This window comes from Nicotiana attenuata, chromosome 7 (genome assembly GCF_001879085.1).
Source record: "Nicotiana attenuata strain UT chromosome 7, NIATTr2, whole genome shotgun sequence".
In the NCBI taxonomy this organism is placed as follows: Eukaryota; Viridiplantae; Streptophyta; class Magnoliopsida; order Solanales; family Solanaceae; genus Nicotiana; species Nicotiana attenuata.
In genome coordinates, this window is record NC_031995.1 from 108,398,826 (window position 1) to 108,413,062 (window position 14,237).

Consider the following 14,237-nt stretch of genomic DNA (forward strand, 5'->3'; position numbering starts at 1 on the left):
CTTTTGATCTTGTAACTGTAAGTTCAGGACCAAGTGTCCTTAACTTTTGAGCTTGTTAGTCTAAGTTCAGGACCTATTGTCCTTAACTTTTGGGCTTCTTAGCCTAAGTTCAGAACCTATTGTCCTTAACATTTGAGCTTGTTAGTCTAAGTTCAGGACTTCAGGACCTATTGTCCTTAACTTTTGAACTTTTGAACTTGGAACTCGAAGTTCAGCACCAAGTGTCCTTAACTTTTGAACTCGTAATAGGTCCATAGTCGGACAGATAGAGTAGGCACCGAAAGATCCTTATGTTCATGACAAATCTGGTAATTTGTGTTCCGTATTGCTCATGTGTAACCCTTTGCATCAGGCAGGTCCATTGCGGCTTGTGAGGTGCTATACAATGTTGGTTACAACAACATTTTCTGGGTTCAAGGTGGTTTAGAAGCTGCTGAAGAAGAGGATTCAAATTAATCTTACTTATGTCTTTTTTTGCTTTAATATATATTCATCTTTCCAGAATACAAGTTCATATATTTAAATACAATTTGGATCAGGATCTTGAAAGAGAAGGTCCTCAACCATTTAAGTTCGCACGAATTGGGGGGCTTTCAGAATTCCTCGGGTAATTATTTCATCCTTGTGCGTAACACATGAAAGAGATAGAAGAAAGGGTAACACAGTCTTTTCATATTAATTTTAATAGACTAGTGGCTACTATTGCTAAGCATTAAAAATACTGGATAAAAAGTAAATACCACTTTAAAAAGTGGTTACCCCACACAATTTTTACAGTTTTTGCCATATTTATCTTTGAATAAAGTATTTGAAATTCACTGGTCCAACTAATCTGGATTCATGCTAAGTAGGGCCCATAAAAGGGGAAGCATTTTCTACCACAATTTCTCCACTCTCAACAAACAAGAAAGATGTTGGGATTTGTTCATCCTCAACAAGAAAGTCTCATGTTCGAGCGCTGAGAATGCAGAAATCCTTGGTAGAAGTGCTTCTTTCTTATGGACATTACGCGGCACGAATCCTGATTAGTTGGGTCAATGCGTTCCGGACAATTGCGTACTAGCATGGATTGTGATCTTTAATATCATAATATTTTTCCATCAATCGTCTGATGAAATTTCAGTACAGACGTCAAATAAAATCTTGTTTTCTACATCCTTTCTTTATTTCTATAAATTAAAAAAATAGTTCTAAAAGAGTAGACTTTTGTCACACGTTGAAATATGACAGATTCTAACTCTTCGGCAGTAAAAGATGGATCTCTCTTTCGTTATGTGGTTGCACTGGCCTTGCATTCTTCTCAGCAAACTGAAAACAACAATCAAATACAAAACAAAATTCTTCTTATTAGTAATATAATAATCAGTTCAATTTACTAATAGATATAACTTAAAAATAATACCACCTTCTTATTTCTCCTTCAAGAATATTCGACCAATCATTTTTCTGTCTTGTAATTTTATCTTACATGAATTTCCTTATTCAACTTACTTGATGGTCAAATTTTTTCCAATTATTAAGTAAATCAAGATGTAAAGAAATATATATTTAGATAAAACAGATAATATTGATAATATTAAACCAAATCAAAAACATTATAAAGCTAACATTTTCTCTTTTCATTTTATTTTATTTATTTTTCATTAGGTATCCGGTATCCATTTGGGGCCATAGCAAATCCGTAATCACGGCATGTAAGATCCATTAAAAGGAAAATTGCTCCCTATTATGTTTTTTTTCCCATTCTCACGAGTTGAATCAGAAATTTTTAACCAAAAAGATCATATTCATCCCACCACACTGAAAGGAACATTTTCTATTTACTACAAATATTCCAAAAAAATTAATTAAAAAACTTAAATATATAGAAATGTTTAGTTTTTGTAGTATTGTGAGGCTAAGAAAATAAAGAGTTGAGGGCAACTTACATCATGGACAGCTTCTCGGAGCAACATCACTTGACCTCTTGAAACAGTTTGTACCTAAAATGAATAATAATAATAATAATAATAATAATAATAATAATAATAATAATAATAATAATAATAATAATATGTCCTGTGAATTTTAAACGTGGAATTGTACCTTCTTGTTGACTATCCAAGTGACACCTTCGGTGCAAGGAGGGGTAGTGAGTGAACCCATGTACCTATAGAATCTTTTGCTTGGACTACTAATTATGTAATTTGGATCAATCTTGCCCAAGTTCCTCTCTTTACCTTCTTGATGAAACATAGATGATATGTGCCTCCTCAACTATAGTCATAAATTGCAAATTATGTCATTTTTTGTTGAAAGTAAATAGAGGCGGAATTACGATTTTCACCGAGAGAATTCGAAAAACAAAAATAAAAAAAAATAAATACAAGAAGAAGCTAAGGGTATCCAATATCTAATATACACACACATACGTACATAGAAAAAAATCAATTATATTTATACAGTATAATTTTCGGACAAAAAGGTCCAGCCCCTTCCGCCCGCCTAGCTCCGCCCAAAAATGGAGTGAATAGCAAAAGAATGCTTACTTTGAAAAGAAATGGATCTGGTTTGCCAAATTTGTAAAGGACAGCATTGACACCTATCTTAGTTTTCACCTTCTCCTCATTGCTTTGGTGAACCATATGCATTTCCAAGGGGTACCTATCATTCAATTGATAGCAGAAAGAAAGTTGACAAAAGGGTCAAAAATTAATAATTAAATGACAATTACGTATTACTAACCTCCTAATTAAAAAATTATCCTAAATAGCCACTTATCCAACCGCTTAAATTAAAAATAGTCGGCGGATGTATTATACATGTATAGTTCATATATAATATGTAATAAATATATTGTAACAAATTAAGGGGAGCCTTTGGCGTAACTGATAAAGTTGCTACCATGTGACCAGGAGGTCACGAGTTCGAGTCGTGTAAAACAGCCTCTTGCAGAAATACAGAGTAAGGCTGCATACAATAGGCCCTAGTGGTCCGGCCCTTTTCCGAATTCCGCGCATAGCAGGAGCTTAGTGTACCGGACTGGCCTTTATACTATAATCAATGTATAATCCATGTATGTTGGCTAGAAAAAGTAAACAGTAAATCCGATCGATTATTTGTGTAAGAATTCCCTACAAAGTGACAGCATAAAATTTACGTATCAGCCCTAGCCAGTAGCTCCTAAAAGATGCACATTTGTATAGCTTAACCTGTGATAGCATAGTGGCTACCATTTTTATCAAGTTACCAATTAATTACAATTTAGTATGTGTGTGTGTGTAATTAACATATTAATTGGTACCTTCTGCCATTGATAGTATGTTCAGAAGGAGAATGCCAGTGAACTTGTTGAAGAGGATACTCTGTACCATTCATCCAAATGGATCCAGCATCCCCTTGCCACTTCAACTGCATATTACATGATTTAATTATGTAAGATTATTGTCAGTGAAAATTGAATTTGATCAAAAAATTCTTCATATCACTAGATGGGGGACAGAGGGAGGGAGATGAAATTAAGGGGAGGAAAATACAATATGAAAATTTGAAATTTTTACATACCTATATATAGCGGCAAAGGCATAATTTTTACCAAGGGGTTCAACAGCTATTATATATACATAAAAGAAATTTTTTGACTTTATATATACATTATAATTTCTCGACGAGGGCCCGTCTATACCTCCGCCCTTTACCTATATGCATAGCAGGGGGCGTAGGCACCTTATGTCAAGCGGTATCACGTCACACTATTTATTTGGTATAAATATAAAAAATGACAACGCTTATTGTATAGTGATTTATTCATTTGTTCACTTCTTCAAATGTTGATACCGCTTATAAAAATTCTTGCGTACTTTCCACTGTCAATTTGTCTTACACGGACAATCCTCAATAGTTTTTTCGCTAAGAGTTTAAGATTTATTTACTGGCAGGAATTATTTATGCTAAGATTGTAACCTTGAATCTTTTTCATGATATCACTTATAAAAGAAGAAAGAAATAACAATAAAAATTAGTTAAAGCTACTGGATTCTAAAAGTTCTAAATACTTATTATCAAAAAAAAAATATTTGTAACACTTACTGAAATGTCATGGCCTCTATTCCTTATAGTAGAATTAGAGGTCTTGTAAACTTTCTTGTGATCAATCTTCTTGATGATTTTCACTTTATAACTTGAAATATCAATAGGAGACTGCATCTTCCCATTTTTACAAGCTTCCCATTCTCTCTTTAGCTCTCCCCATTTACTTGGACCTTTCTCATGCCCTTCCCTATAATGAAACTCCACATCATGATTTTCTACATCACAAAATCAAAAAAGATCAAATTAATGTCAAGATCAAATCAATTCATGGATAGAAGAAACACAGAGGCAAATTCAGGATCTAAAGTCAGTCAGGGGAAGATCTAGCCAATTGATGTGCGTTCGTTTGCCTATAACTTTTAGCCTCAACTAGGATTTATCTTTGTAAAACCGATTGAAATTGTTGAAAATATTGAACTATGAACTCACAACTCAAATAAGATGATGAGTTTTGTAGTTGGAACCTTGAGTCCTGAACCATAGAATTAAAAACTATAGAAAACAGCCTCTATACATAAGACTGAGTATACACTATCCTCTCTAAACCCTACTTTAGAGTAGGTTTTTTGTTGTTGCTATTGATGTTGCCTTTGAAGTCGGTGGATTCAAAATGAGTGATATCTTCTTATGTATGCATTTAAATTTTTCTTTTTATCTGTAATGTAATTCGAAAGCAACGGATTCAGTTGAACCCACAAAACCCGTCTTAGTCCGCAACCCGTATTAGATCCGCCTTTGACAGTAGGATATGTATGTAATTACCTGCTTCCTGAGGACTTATGGAAGTTGCATTCATCAATAGAGGCAAATAGAGAAGTGATCCAAACATGAACAGAACTGAATAGTAGTAGCTTTGTTTCCTCATTTTGAGAAACTATTATGGTTCTAATAGTATATTTGATGTATGAAGGTGAGAAATAAAATCAAGAACATATGAATTAATGTTAATACTTTATCAGTAGAGTAGTAGTAACAGCTTGAAGTGGTATATTCTAATATTATGTGAATAGTAACATATTTATAGGCAACTTTACAACTACTTCCTAAATAATAGGAGAAGATAGCTATTGACTAATTCACTATTAAAAAACATGTTAATCGGTTGTTCTTGGGACATATTCCAAACTGATATTATTAATTTTAAAAAAAATTTCTCTCTGATAAAGGAGAAAGAAAAGAAAAAGACAAAAAGGAAAAAAGAAAAAGAAAAAATAAAGAAAAATGTTTAAAGTCACTTTTTTTTAATTTGACTAGGATATCCCCTTACTTATACTTTTTAAACTTTCTTTTTTCGCTAAATTTTCCTTCAGACGTGTTGTGATATTTTTTTTCTCCTCCCCAGAAGATAAAATCTTTTGTTAAAGTGGAATTCAGAAAAGACAAAGTTATGTAAGATGTATTTTCAAATTCTTAAATAAGAAATTGGCACTAATTACTTCATAAATAGATCATTCAGTAGTAATACTATTCATGTATTTTTTTTAAACTTATATTATTCTTATTTTTCATTAATAATATTAAATTATAAACATTTATTAAATATTTTATTTCAATTTAACTTTTTATTATCTGGATTTATGTGTACACCCTTTTTTCTCTATGATTTTCGTTATGTAGGTTGTTTCGTGATTGATTTTAAGATATAAAATAACTTTAATATCTGTGTAAATTTCTATTATACAACTGATTTAGGTGTTTGATTTTGACATTGAATAGGTGTATCTGTAGCTATATCGTAGGTATTTAGGATAAAGAACTCTTTTTATAAAACCACAAAAAAAAAAAAAAAAAAAAAAGTAAAAAGGAGAAAAAAGGGGACGAAATATTTTGTTCCCTATTCCAGTTGGGATTATTATTTTAAGAGCTCAATTACGTATCCTACTTCAACTAGGCTTCTAAAAACATAACTTCTATATATATTTGTTATGTATTTTGTGTTTGCTATAATCGTTTTATTCTTTCTTCCTCTTCTTTAAAAATTTTCAGAGAGAAAGAGAATAATGGGATTGATGCAAGTTTTAAGTGAAGAGGTACAACGGATTCTTTGGTTTTCGGTAGGCCTAATTGAATTTACAATTCATTAATTGTCTTTAACTGGATGGTTGTCACCTATTGTATTGTATTGTTACTTTAACTACGATGTTTGTTTTGATATTTACTAAAAAGATTATTGTGTCGTATCATCAAATCTGTAGTTATATAACGATGAAAAGTGTCATTTTATGTGATCACGTCATTATCTTATTTTTACTCTCATCTTGCTCTTCCTTATTATTAAATTATATTTTTTACCCTACCTTTTTATATATTAATTCTACCTTGTATCATATATTTTCTTTATAATATTTTAAGTTTTACTCTTTATATTATTGGTGCATGACATCATGAAATAACGGAAAACAATATAATCTATCCAAATGTTGTATTCATCAAAATAATACAGTACGATAAAATACAATATAATACGATATATTATGAAATGATATATAATAAACATTTGAACAAGATGTAAATTGCGCTTTTTCTCCCTTTGCATATTAATGGCTCTTTGATTCTTTCTTTGCACATAATAATATGTTAGTATTTGCAATTGTCACGAAATCACAAAAAATATATCTCATTTTTTGTATGATCCCTCAACACAAAAACTAGTAGTGATGATAAGGGTGGTTCAAATAATGCTTTATATCTAATTAATTTGTATAATCCCTCGAGACAAAAAAATATTACTGTAATGGTAAGGGTGGTTCAAAAAATGCATTAAGTTGTATGTTTAAATTACATTCTAACATTATTTCAAATCCTTCTATTAAAAATCTTGGATGCGTCACTGATCATTTACATTGATATCTATCTTTTATTAATTAATAATGACAAGTTCGATTAAATTAGGAATTGAAAATTCATGTATTTAAATGAAATTATATTCTTTTCCTTCCACCTTTTTCTTGCATTGGTAATACGAATTTCTAACTAGTGTTTGATCTTTGATTATATGTGCAGAAAAAAGATAAGAGTGAAGATTGCAGTGATCAGAGCAAACAAGCTTCAAATTTCAATAATGTAAGTGAAAACAAATTCACTCACATAAACATTGAAAAAGAAACAGAGAACGATAAATTGGCAGAATCAAATCTCAGTGGAAATTATGATCAGACTCTTGAATTAATTGGTGAAAATAGCAAGAACAAGAACAATAACAAGAATCTCTCTGGTAAAAAACGAGAGTTCACGTTAGCTTCAAATGATGATATTATTGAAGGGGATAAAGCTAAATCAAGTACAATTATGAAGATCAAGTGCCAAACAATATTGAGGAAATTATTGAAACATCATTTTGGATGGGTATTATATCGTAAACATCATTTAATCTCGACGATTATTACGATATAATAACACAACTTATGGATCTTGGAACTGTGAAATTAAAGCTGAAGAGAGATGAGTACAAAACACCAGAAGAATTTGCAGATGATGTGAGATTAACATCCAACAATGCCATAATTTATAATCCAAAGGGTAGTGATATTTATACTATGGCACAAGTATTACTTGGTAAATTTGAAGAGATGTTCGAACCAGTTTATGCGCAATATTTGGCTCAGCCTGAGGTATTTTTAATGTCAAATAATGAGTTATCTCAACCATTGCCAATTGCAAAAAGATTAGAGGAACTTGAAGAAAAGCACGATGGTTTAGTTAATGAAGTAAAGAGATTAAAAGCTTCATGTGATGAGCTTCTTCAAGAGAAATTGTCCTGAGTAAAGATTTTGTTAAAAGAATTTTGTCTTTCGTTGATTAATTAGTCTTTGATGAGTATAAATTTTGTGTTTCTATCCATTTTTCAGTACTATTGGTTTATTGTACAGTTGCAATTAGATCATTATTGTAACAAGGTGTTATTTATTTTTTGTTGGAATTATTATTATTATTAGTAGTATCTATACTTTGATGCTAAAATATTGTTACTTTTATCCTTGTGTCTCTTTTTCTTTCATATTGTTCTCTTGGAGTGCATTCATGAATTAAAAGTATACTCAAAATAAATATACACCATAATAGTCGAGGGTCTATCGGAAACAACCTCTCTGCCCTTCCAGGGTAGGGGTAAGGTTAAGGCTGCGTACATCCTACCCTCTCCGACCCCACTTGTGGAAACTCACTGGGTTTGTTCTTGTTGTTGTTGTTGTAAATATACACCAAAATTATCTAATTTCAAGAGGTCAAAGAAATAGAAAAACGAAAATAACACAAAACTAAGAGCTACATAATAGAGGCATTTGCTAAAATAAATTATAGGAAACACCCCAGATGCATCATGATCAACTCCCTTCTTCCCAATTTGTTTCTTGTAAAACCAAACACATAGTAAATAATAACCAAAGTTCAACACTCCGATCACAGCAAACAACCCAATAGACATTAGTCATTCTCCCCCGGTTTTACCTTCGATCTAAGCATAATAGTAAAAGCAGCTTCCGGCTAAGAAAACAACTAAACCAAGAAAATGGACAGCTACACAGAGATAAAATCCAACTTTCCAACTGAGGTTGTCTTCTATATAGGCAATAACTGTGCATCCTATCAAAGTGGCTGCGTATGTGGTGAGTAGCTTTGTAGAACAGTTTTAACACTTATGTTAAATCGAGTGAGCGTTGGACCTCTAAATCTTAAGATGATTGTCACATAAATACAGATATTAAGATGAATGTGAAGTTGAGAGTAGATAAAATTATAAATGTCACATCCAAATAGGGAGCAAATAGCACGCGTTTAGGATAATTTAAGAGGTCACATGAGATAGTTTTGCCATATCCTAAGTAGACCTACGGATTCATCGGCCTATAGGTGCAACAATATGGTCATTAAAGGTGATGAAAGGAGACGAGGTAGACCTAAACTCACATGGAGGAATGGTGTCTTAAAAGACCTAAAAAAAACTCACTCAAAATCAATTTGGATTCGACGACGAACACAACACAATGAAGGTAAAGGATCCATATAGTGCACATTGGGATCAAAACAACTAACGTGCAAAAATGCACATTGAAGACTGTCACTTTCCAAATAATCAATGTACTTGGTGATTCAAAAATACTTGGCAGCCATGGCATTAGCAATAATTTTGAATTTTTTGGAGTATTAACTTGACATCAGTTACTAGCAACTTACTATAACGCAATTGCTTGTGGGTAACAAGCTCTAACCTCCATCTTTAAGGATGTCCAAACTTGGTCGAACCGTTCTTGCTTTGTCTTTATATGAGTCAAAAATGCCTCTGCCCATGGCTCATTCATTCCCTCCAAGCTCAAGTCATATGGCACGGAGAAACTCATTAGTTCCTCTATTTGAGCCTGAGATCCTCTATTGCACCTGCAAACAAGGACTTGGAAAAGATGAAGAGACTTTGTCGAAAGGTTATATATGGCGGGTTCAATATGAGCCATCCCAAATAGGTAAACTATAGGATAACCAAGCAGCCATCCATTTAGAGTTGGGATTGTAACATGAGTTTCTCTAATGCAATCACTGAGATCAATTACTTCAGAAGACTGTGAAGAAGTTGGCTCATAAACAGAGGAGTCAGTGTTTGCTCTAACTTCTGGTTTCTGATGTTCCAAGTGATCAGTCTTTATTCCATCTTCAGAAAAGACAGATGAAAATATCTTTTGTGCCAATACAAGTTCTGCGCCCACAGAGCTTTCTTCCGCTTGTTTTATCATCTTTGGAGGATCCTGTTCAAGGTCTACAAAGATCAACCTCGTCTCCAAGTCCAAACTAGACTTAACAAACTCTGCAAATGCTCGTGCATGAACCAAGTATATCATATCTTCTATAACCATAACATGCAAAGGCTTAAATACTGAGCAGTCCTCTTGGCAATGTTTAAGGAATGCAGAGAGCCGGTCTTGCAGTTCAGGCATCTTCCCTCCATAGTCCACCATTACAACTGGCCTCATCTCAGTGCATAAGGCCAAAATATCTGTTTGAAGGCGACGCTTAGATGGAAGTTTGAGACGCCATTTGATTTGGGACAAAGCAGATTCAAAGGCCGTCAGTAACAGCTCCAACTCCGCAACCTCCATTCTCGACTACTTCAATTCCTCAAGTTTTCCCTGGTTGAATAGAATTACTACTGCAAGTTCAGAGAGTATGAACATCAATTGAATTGTAAAGATAAATACCAAAGTATCAGTGATAACATAGGAGGCTTGCATGCCTGTTACTTGTAGGGAAAATGAGAAGCAATAACTTCAAACCATCTCGATATCACTAGTAAACACCTCAAATCACACATTTGTGAGCTAAATTCACTAAAGAAACAGCTAAAGACCCAAAAGTATAAAAGAGAAAAGATCAAGAGCAAAGAACTAGGAAAGATCATTCAAGCAGACTAGGCAACACACATATGCATATACCGAACACTTGAATAATAGTGTCTAAATATGGGGATCCTTACTTTAAGATGTTAATTTTAGAATGTTGAGTCAAAATGCAGAAATCAATGGCCAGCAAAGTGAGGCCCTCAATACGTGAAAAAGAAAGAAAAAATAAGGAAATTATGTGGTATGACAAGATTGACATTTATAAACAATAAACCTCTAGAACTCTCTTCCATCCTCAATTATAGCTCGACATATTTAAGAAGAATGTAGAAAACGGGTGTCGCTCTTTCAGTTCAATTTAATAACTTGTAGAAATTGAAAAGGAGTTAAAATATGAACATATGATAACAGGTGGACGTCTTTCTTGCTAAAAGAATTTGGTATTCGATACAATGGACATGCAGGGGCGAAGCCACCTTTTGCTAAGGGTGGTCAATTGACCAACTTTCGTCGAAATATTACGAAAAATTACATTGTCTGTATAAGTAAAATATTGATTTTAGATGTATATAACATGTATTGAACACCCTTTGTCGGAATTTTTTTTTACTTCTTTCAAGTCTGAACAGTGAACACCTTTGGGGAAATTTCTGGCTTCGCCACTGCGGACATATATTGTATATAAATAAATACGATGCATGCTAAAATATAGACATAGGACATCAATAAACAAACTGAAAACTGAGCAGTTTAAAACAACAATTTAATATTCAGATTACCCCATAAGAGCAGTGAAATACCAGCTTGTATAAACAGAAAAATCCGTCGAAATGAGTCTGAAATATACCCTCCAGAACTAATCAATCAATCAATTAACTATACCTCAATCCCAATTATTAATCTTAGAGTTTCATAACTATGCATAAATATAGAAATTGATACCATATGTCAGCAAATTAGAATTCTTATAACTATACATTCCTTCCGTCCCAATTTATCTGATGCACTTTAACTGGGCAGAAGTTTAACCATAGTAATTTACATGGCTATAAATCAAGGATAAAATGGAAAGTTTAAAGTTAAATTATTTCTAAATATAGAAATGTGTCAACAAACTAAAAAGGAAACAGTATCGCATAAACTGGGACAGAGTAAAGTATCTTATTCTACATTGTAAAAATGCCCAAATGCAAATCGTAATCATTGAACATAATTTAACGTGAAAAAAATCAGATATTTATCCTAATGAACAGAAAGTTACAAAAAATTCAAACTTTACCAGCTTTGGATAGTAAAATTGGGGAACTTCTTTAGATTGGAGTAGCAGTAAGTGATTGAGGTGATAAACCGAATCTTCTCAGCAAATTAGCAGATGCTTATCATTTGATTAAATCCGAAATTGAATTGAATTTACTAAAACCCTAAAACCTTATGAAGGACACGCGTCGGTTGGAGTGTCGTTAGTTTTATTAAACAGTACTCGCATAAATTTTATGAGATGTACTTTAAAATATAGCATCTTTACTTTAATAGCCACTGGGTTTCACTATTTGTTTTTCTAGCCAGTATATAACGATTATACATAACTATACAAATAATATATTATATATTTCTCGATTTTTTTTAGTTTAAGTGATTGAGTGGTCAACTATTTTTTAAGCTAATTATTTTAAAATGTGTTCTTGATGAAATAATATTAAAACAAATTAGTGAAGTAGTGGAGTGATTGATCACTTTTTTAGTATGGATTGCTTGTTTCTGGTTTGCACAATTTGGGGAAAAGGATTGAATTGTGAAACAACCCTTTTGCTTCGCATGTGTCCAACGCCACTTGGTCAGAAATTTTTTACTGAATATAATATGCAAAGAATAATATATAAATAAAGTGAAGTGACATTGCTTTACACGAAAAGCTCCTAGCCCTAACAAGACTGTAAACAAGAAATGTTGACCACAACGGGAGCATCTTTAAGAAGTGTTTCACTTCCCTCACTTTTGCTACCTCAAAAAGCCGTCTGCCCACCATGTTTTCTTGCTCGGTTGATTCTAAACGTGAAGGGGACGACGCCTCCAGTATGGCTGCCTTGTCTAACCATCTACACAAAAAAAAATTATATGCTATAAGACGGATGATTCACATACGTTTGAGTCAGTAGATATCGCCTATCATATGGTTATACAAAATTAAGGACGTACTACTGTATTTGTAACAACTAATCAATAGGGAGTTAAGTTTAGGTACGTATTACATTATAATGTACCTGAGGAATGCATGCGAGAAAGAATCTCTGTATCGGTAGTGTCATTTTTGAACTGATGATGAGAGACTGGGTAATTCAGATGCCTCTTTGATATTTCCGCTTTAACAATCTTAAAGACATAAAGAAGGGAGCTCCCTAATACATTCATAAAATGGGAAGCCCAACAAGAATATAGCAACTCCCCCACTATTGCAAAAGTACATATCTTTGTAAGCCACTCCCACTCTTGATTTGAGAGGAATGCAGCCAAAAATATACCTATAATCCGGCTACATCTCCAGCTAAGTCTTCGTCATAATTCTATACTTATTTTTTCGTGGTCCTCTTTACAAAGTGGTTCACTTAAAGATTTCCGTAATAGTATACGTGCACCCCAGGAAACTATTCAGCTAGCTGTTGGATTTGCTTTTGAAAGGTGTTCGAGCTTCGATTCCTCCATGTTCTTCCGCAGTTGGTCAACAAGAAATGCTTTCAAAGAAATATCTCGACCAGCTTTACCGAAAGCTAATAGCATCAGTGCCCCAAAAAATATTTTAATATTTAGGCGTCGGGCCTCATACCATAGCATACCTGTCCCTGCTCAGAGAGAAAACAAATTATTTTACTCAAAAAAGCTTCATGGAAGATAATGATGATGAATATGATGACGACGAGGATTAGGGGTGTGCATCATTTGGATAAACTCAAAATCTGAACCGAAATCCAATCCGAATGAGTATTTAATTTGAATTTTCGGATAGATTGGATTCAGATTTGAAACTTCAAAATTTTGAATATTCGAATTACGAAAATCTTATAATCTGATATTTAGCCCTACTCGACTACCCATCAGACATTAGCGCATTACTCATATGCTCAATCTAATAAGTTCAATATATATTACTCACTAGATATTAGCCCATATATCCAATACTGCTTAGACGGTCTCCTTATACCGTGTGCGTGTGTGTGATTTTAATTTTTTTTTACTAATTGATACTAGATGCACGAGATATGCACGTACAACGCAAGAAGAAGCTCTCTATCTCTCCCTCTCTATATGTGTGTGTGTGTATATACACACACACACACACATACATATATATGTGTGTGTGTGTGTGTGTGATTTTAATTTATTTTTTACTAATTGACACAAGATGCACGGGATATGCACGTACGGCGCACGCAGAAGCTAGTTTTATTAAATATACTTGAGACCATTTATCAAGGTTTTACTTAATAAATCAAGTACTAAATAGTTGTTCGTATCTAAGAGTTAGTGCATCTAATTTTCAATAAAGAATGTAGAGCAAGAAACACGCTGCGAACACAAACCAAGTATACACACGTAGCTGGAAAATATTCATAGCACAACTCAATGATACAACAACGAGCAAAAAATTTAGGACCCCAAAATCGGTGGCAGGCTGAACCATAGCCGCATTACCAATCCAAGCCGCCACCCAGAACAATAAAGAGACCATCTGAACAGTAAAAGTGAATCTGAAGCTAAACTGAAAAATAATAGACCACATCGATCCCATGACAAATTCCATAAGCTTCTTCCTCTCATAAATCTGCACTATTAAAGCAGGCAATG

At 33.2% G+C, this 14,237-nt stretch overlaps 3 protein-coding genes across 4 annotated transcripts; 1 reads left to right on the forward strand and 2 right to left on the reverse strand.

Annotated features, from left to right (window-relative positions):
- Positions 714-5,035, reverse strand: LOC109230618 (alpha carbonic anhydrase 7-like). Its single transcript, XM_019396078.1, has 7 exons — positions 4,834-5,035; positions 4,069-4,286; positions 3,284-3,390; positions 2,529-2,643; positions 2,086-2,256; positions 1,929-1,982; positions 714-1,308 (listed from the first exon to the last, which is right to left on the reverse strand). The coding sequence occupies exons 1-7, from the start codon at positions 4,934-4,936 to the stop codon at positions 1,234-1,236; spliced, it is 843 nt and encodes a 280-aa protein (XP_019251623.1). The 5' UTR covers positions 4,937-5,035; the 3' UTR covers positions 714-1,233.
- Positions 6,072-7,832, forward strand: LOC109230345 (transcription factor GTE3, chloroplastic-like). Its single transcript, XM_019395852.1, has 3 exons — positions 6,072-6,101; positions 7,075-7,416; positions 7,503-7,832. The coding sequence occupies exons 1-3, from the start codon at positions 6,072-6,074 to the stop codon at positions 7,830-7,832; spliced, it is 702 nt and encodes a 233-aa protein (XP_019251397.1).
- On the reverse strand, positions 9,089-11,877 carry LOC109229671. Of its 2 annotated transcripts, none has more exons than XM_019395197.1 (2): positions 11,677-11,877; positions 9,089-10,207 (listed from the first exon to the last, which is right to left on the reverse strand). In XM_019395197.1, the coding sequence occupies exon 2, from the start codon at positions 10,155-10,157 to the stop codon at positions 9,243-9,245; it is 915 nt and encodes a 304-aa protein (XP_019250742.1). In that variant the 5' UTR covers positions 10,158-10,207; positions 11,677-11,877; the 3' UTR covers positions 9,089-9,242. The 2 variants fall into 2 exon arrangements, with proteins under 2 accessions (XP_019250742.1, XP_019250743.1); XM_019395198.1 differs by having other exon boundaries at positions 9,089-10,187; positions 11,677-11,849.

Coding starts and splice junctions, on each gene's coding strand:
- LOC109230618 (XM_019396078.1), bottom strand. CDS start 4,936: ATGAGGAAACAAAGCTACTACTATTCAGTTCTGTTCATGTTTGGATCA. Junction 4,287..4,833: donor CATAAGTCCTCAGGAAGCAG/GTAATTACATAC, acceptor TTTGTGATGTAG/AAAATCATGATGTGGAGTTT. Junction 2,644..3,283: donor CATACTATCAATGGCAGAAG/GTACCAATTAAT, acceptor ATTGAATGATAG/GTACCCCTTGGAAATGCATA.
- LOC109229671 (XM_019395197.1), bottom strand. CDS start 10,157: ATGGAGGTTGCGGAGTTGGAGCTGTTACTGACGGCCTTTGAATCTGCT.
- LOC109230345 (XM_019395852.1), top strand. CDS start 6,072: ATGGGATTGATGCAAGTTTTAAGTGAAGAG. Junction 6,102..7,074: donor TGCAAGTTTTAAGTGAAGAG/GTACAACGGATT, acceptor TTATATGTGCAG/AAAAAAGATAAGAGTGAAGA. Junction 7,417..7,502: donor TGAAACATCATTTTGGATGG/GTATTATATCGT, acceptor GTGAAATTAAAG/CTGAAGAGAGATGAGTACAA.